This window comes from Nannospalax galili, unplaced genomic scaffold (assembly GCF_000622305.1).
Source record: "Nannospalax galili isolate Female #2095 unplaced genomic scaffold, S.galili_v1.0 scaffold290, whole genome shotgun sequence".
Classification (NCBI taxonomy): domain Eukaryota; kingdom Metazoa; phylum Chordata; class Mammalia; order Rodentia; family Spalacidae; genus Nannospalax; species Nannospalax galili.
Window position 1 is genome coordinate 393,169 of NW_008331486.1, and position 5,301 is coordinate 398,469.

At 37.7% G+C, this 5,301-nt stretch overlaps 1 protein-coding gene across 1 annotated transcript; it reads right to left on the reverse strand.

Moving 5' to 3' along the window:
• Positions 1-485: 485 nt before the first annotated feature.
• Positions 486-1,469, reverse strand: LOC103726700 (olfactory receptor 1F1-like). Its single transcript, XM_008824310.2, has one exon. It carries the CDS (start codon positions 1,467-1,469, stop codon positions 486-488), a length of 984 nt encoding a protein of 327 aa, XP_008822532.2.
• Between the last annotated feature and the right edge of the window lie 3,832 nt (positions 1,470-5,301).

Here is a 5,301-nt window from a genome sequence, read left to right on the forward strand (position 1 = left end):
GAATAATTCAATCACTAAAGCACTGAACTTGTTATTACTGTGAGGAGAGAGGTTGCTGAAATGAAAGACAATAAAAGCATTACAACTTTTAGAAAGGAATGTCTACTCCATGATTTATTCAAAATTCACTCTTCTGAATAACAGTATTGTAATTCACATTGCCTTTTCTCCAGAAATATATATATATTCACTAAAACAATTGAAGTTGTATAAGACACTGATTTACTACCATTTGGCTAGTTATTCTGTAGATTACATATTACAAATGAAAAATAAAAGCATTTACGTTTCTTGACTTTAAAATATCTTCTCAGATTTTTGACCATTCAAAGGTGTCCAGAGCCATTTATTCACTAACTCACTTCTTTCCAAATCCAAACAAGAGGGAATGAATAACAAAGATTATTCCATAGGAATATGATGCATATCAGTGTTTAAGAGACTAGCCCACCTAACTGAGATAATTTCAAACTAACCCTTTGCTCTCAGGAGATGTGCTGCCATTCTTTGTTTGCCTGGGAGCCAGGCTGGAAGTTGCCTGAGATGCAGAGCTTCATAAAAAGCCTTCGTAGAGCTCCTTTAACTTCCTGGTTCCTGAGGCTGTAGATTAGTGGGTTTAGCATAGGAGTGACTAGTGTGTAAAAGACGGCAACCTGCCGATCCTCTTCTAAGTCATAGCTGGAGGATGGCTTGAGGTACATACGAGCCAAAGAGCTAAAAAACAGCAAAACAACTAGGATGTGAGAGCTGCAGGTAGACAGAGCTTTGTGCAAGGCAGCAACTGAGTGCATGTGGGCTATGGCAATACCTATGCGGACATAGGAACCCCAAATGAAGAAGAAGGGGCTGCCCACCACAGCTACACCCTCTGTGAAGATGAGCATTTCATTGACCACTGGTCTGGTGCAGGAGAGCTTAAGCAGAGGAGTGATGTCACAGAAGAAGTGGGTCACCTGGTTTCCACAGAAGGTTAAACGGGTGACCAACAGAGTATATAGGAGGCTGTTAAGGCTGACAACCACCCATGAGGTCAAGGTTATGCGCAGACAGAGGAGATGGCTGACAATGGCAGAGTATCGTAAAGGTTCACAGATGGCAACATAGCGGTCATATGCCATGGCAGCCAACAAGTAGACTTCCATGCTGCCCACAGCCATGAAGAAGAATAGCTGTATCATGCAGGACTTATAGGAAATGGTTCGATTCACAGACAGTGTGTGTACCAGCATCTTAGGTATAATGATGGTGGGTAGAGTTATGTCAATCATAGAAAGTTGGCTGAGAAGGAAATACATGGGGGTCTGAAGTCTGGGGTCTGAGCAAGCAACAATTACTAGTAGGACGTTGCCCATGACTGCCATCAGGTACATGGCAAGGACAACTCCAAAAATAACTGGCTGCATCTCTGGTCTGCTGGACAAGCCCAACAACACAAATTCAGTCACTTCTGTCCTATTTTCAGCAGCCATAAGACATGGTTACATCATCTACAAAGAAGATCAGAGCTGGAAAAGGAAGAGAAAAATGTCAAGGTTCAATCAGATCCCAGAGTCTCTCTACCTTAAACTTGTCACTCAAAAGAGTGAGGCTCTCGTCCTAACTTAAACATCAAGAAACATAGCTTTGTTCTTTTGGTAACAGTGTTCCATTAAGCCTACTAAACTTACTGTGGATGAGAGGAGGATTGGTTAATTCAATCCCTGACTTTATTAATGACTAATTTTTCATAAAAATATAATTTTCCAATGGATGAGATTCTCATTACTGATCAGGTCCTACTTTCACTCTAAAAACTCAAGCGAGTATGCCAAAGTGATAACTTTCAATTCTGCTACACAAATACTTTGATGGAGTACTGTATTTCCATATGAAAGGAGGGAAATATTATAATAAATATAGCTATAGCAGAACGTATAGTAAAAAGGTAACTTACCATAAACTCCATATTTACTTTTAAGTGTTGAGTAGTCCATACTTCTATGCATGTAAACAATATGTTACCTGTTTATATACATGTGTTTGTGTGCTAACAACTTAAGGTATCTTTGGCCTTCTAATGCACTACATGAAATTCCATCCTCTCCAAAGTACCTCAGTCTTCCTTCCTGAATTTTCTCATGGTTATTTTAGATTTTGATTCTTACTTTTCACCCATTTTCTGTATGTATTCATGAAATCTGAAATAATATAATAATTGTAGCAGAAGTTCTTCATCTAGGCATGTCAAGAATATTATCATTTTACATAAACTCACACTTGAGGACTAAAAACATTACTTTTTATTTCTTACCTGAGACCAGTTTTAAGAACTTTGCTTCCAGTCTGACTTTATATTCTTTTCTAGTTTTCTTCCTGGCGTTGTTTTATTCATGTCAACTAAATTTCTTAAAGATATGCATCATGTAAGTTCTTCATTAATTCTTGATGAATGAATTTGAAAAACTTTAATCTGACAGATACATGTCCCTCTTCTTTTCTGAGAAACTTTCTGCTCTAGCTTCTTAACTTTCTCTCTTGCATTTTTCTGAAATTGTTACTGAGTGACCCTTAACCCTCTTTTATTAATATTTTACTCAGATGTTCATCTCATCGTCCTTCCAGTCTATATCCTATATTATAGTCCTTTACAATTTTATTTGTTCTTTACAATACTACACTGATTCAGTGTGAGTACACTTCAGAGAGTATTTTTTTATTTTTTTATTTTATTTTAATAATTTTCATTAAAAAATACAGGATTGGGGTTCATTTGAGCACCCAGTTATATAAAACCTAGGCATATACCCAAAGGACTCTACATCTTAGAACAGAGATATCTGAACATCCATATTTATTGCTGCAATATTCATAACAACCAGGAAATGGATACAATCTATATGCCCATCAATAGATGAATGGAAGTAAAAATGTCTTATATATATGCACATAAATACAATGGAATTTTACTAAGCTGTGAAGAAAATTGAAATTGAGAATAAAAATTTTTTGAAACTGGGTCTCCCTGTAGCCCCTGCTGACCTGGAGCTTGCTATGCAGAACAGGCTGGTCTCAGTCACAAAGAGCCACCTACATCTGCCTTCCAAATGCTGGAATTAAAGGCATGTGCCAGCAATTTAAGCTACGACTGTGAGTTTTAAGCTAGGGTGAAAAAAGGATGTATGTAGAACAGCTTGTTTTGTTCCAATGTAGGAACACATTCTCTTTGGTCATCACACCATTATTCCATACCCTGTTTCTCCCTCTCTTTCTCTCTCTCTCTCTCTCTCTCTCTCTCTCTCTCTCTCTCCCCTACTCAACTGACTATTTCTGGTATATGGTCCAAAGACAATCACATTCCCTCGTTGCAATCCTTTGCCAGCATTCTAATGGGGTGCATATCTCATGGCTACTTTCTTTGTCTCTAAAAAATCCACTGAAATGGCCAGGCATGGTGACACATGCCTTTAATCTCAGAACTCCAGAGGCAGGCAGATGTCTGTAAGATTGAGGCTAGCCTGGCCTAGAGAACAAGTTCCATGCCAGCTGGAAAGTACCTGTCTCAAAGAACAAAAACAAAACTCCATTGAAATGTAGTATCTGCTAATTGTTTTCCTTTCTTCCCACTCATTGTTTTATATTTTCCTTGTGTAATATAGCGGAGTAAAAGAAAAAGCTGAATACTACAGTAAAGACAGTCGCATACAGCTGTGATTCCCTAAGATGTCTATTTCCACCATAAATAATTAGTCACAGAAGGACTTAGATATTTAAGGGCATTAGTCAGGGACATTTCCTCTGGATGCTTTAAGAATCAATTGCCTTTTGCACTCTTAGATAATAGGTGGATGTTTGTACTGTCTTTTATCACAAAGACATTTGTTTCACTGGGTAGCAGATTTCCTTAACATCTTTAGCACACTTTCCTGAAGAATATCCACAATCACTTGACTGGACTTTGGTTTTCCTAAATCTCCTCAGTCACATATGTTCTGACCTTTTAAGTTAATAAAACATTTCTATAAAGCAGGAACTTGAATGATTAAAAAAAAAGACTTACCTTTTCCAGTGTTTATTCTGTCTTCATTTCTTCTTGTATCATTCCATGTCAGTGGATTTAGCTCAAGCTGTGTTTTCTTATAATACAGTTACTCATTCAAGGCACAGCCACACTCATGTGTCAACATGGGGGCACGCATGAAGGAAAACATGAACTAAGGCCCTTCATGAGGATAAGGATAAAATGAATAACAATGGTCTGCAAAAAGTAAGACACTAAACTGTTACCTTTCCCTTATTAAGATAAAAATATAGTAACAAAGAGTTCATTTTCTTTCAAGTAAAACTAAACAGTATCTTAAAACTATATTTATATTATATAGTTCTTATTCAACAAAGGTAACAAGCAGTAGAAGTGCCCTTGGCTCATTTCAGAGACTTATCTCTGAACTCTTCTTTTTCTTAAATATCAGCATTGCTACCACTGGATCCTGAGCTCTGTGGATTTCATCCAGATAACTTGGAGAGATAGAGGGTGCTGGAGCCAAAGGGAGAGAGGGAGAGTTCCTTAGGAGATGCCTGAAGAGACCCACATAGACAGCACTGGACCACCTCAAATCAATAAACTAAACAAAGCTGCAATAAGAAAAAAAGAATCCTCAGATGTCTCAGCTCCCAGTTGATGCTTCGAGAATAACTAGAATCGTGGAGGAAGGAGAGCGAGATGGTCACGTCCTAACCTCCTTATTCTTCATTTTCCTCTTTGTATAAATAAAACCTTCCTTTTTATTTTTTCAAAATCAGAGCCTCTGTCACATTTCCTGGCATCCAAGATCCTGAAATGTTTCTCCATAACCTCCTTCACTCTTCCTCCATGACATATCAACATTCATTTTTCACTGAAAAAAAGTGTTTTTGTTCTAACTGACATTTCTGTCATCTTCTCTCTTCTCTCGACCCTAGTTTTGCACCTCAGTCTACTCTCTTTGGTCTTCTTGGTACAAATGTCATGATATTTTCTACAAAACTAATATAATGTACTGTTCTCTGTCTCCTTTTACTTACTTTAGGACAGGGTATAAGCTTAGCCTCATATTTTCTTGACTTCTAATACCATACACCAAATTAGAATTCTAGACAGAGGTGCCCTCTTTCTTGCCAATTAAAGACCTTCTTTTATGATTTTTCCATAAAAATTTTTCTTTAGGGCAGCACATTGGAATGAAGTAGGCTCATGTGACACGTACTCACTCTGAGACTCTTCTAACCCCAGGAGGCTCTGATTGTGGTGAGATGAAATATTTGGGAGATTAAGTTCGCCGTTGT

Bases quoted from the DNA above. Each gene is read 5' to 3' on its own strand.
- LOC103726700 (XM_008824310.2), bottom strand. From the start codon at position 1,469: ATGGCTGCTGAAAATAGGACAGAAGTGACTGAATTTGTGTTGTTGGGC.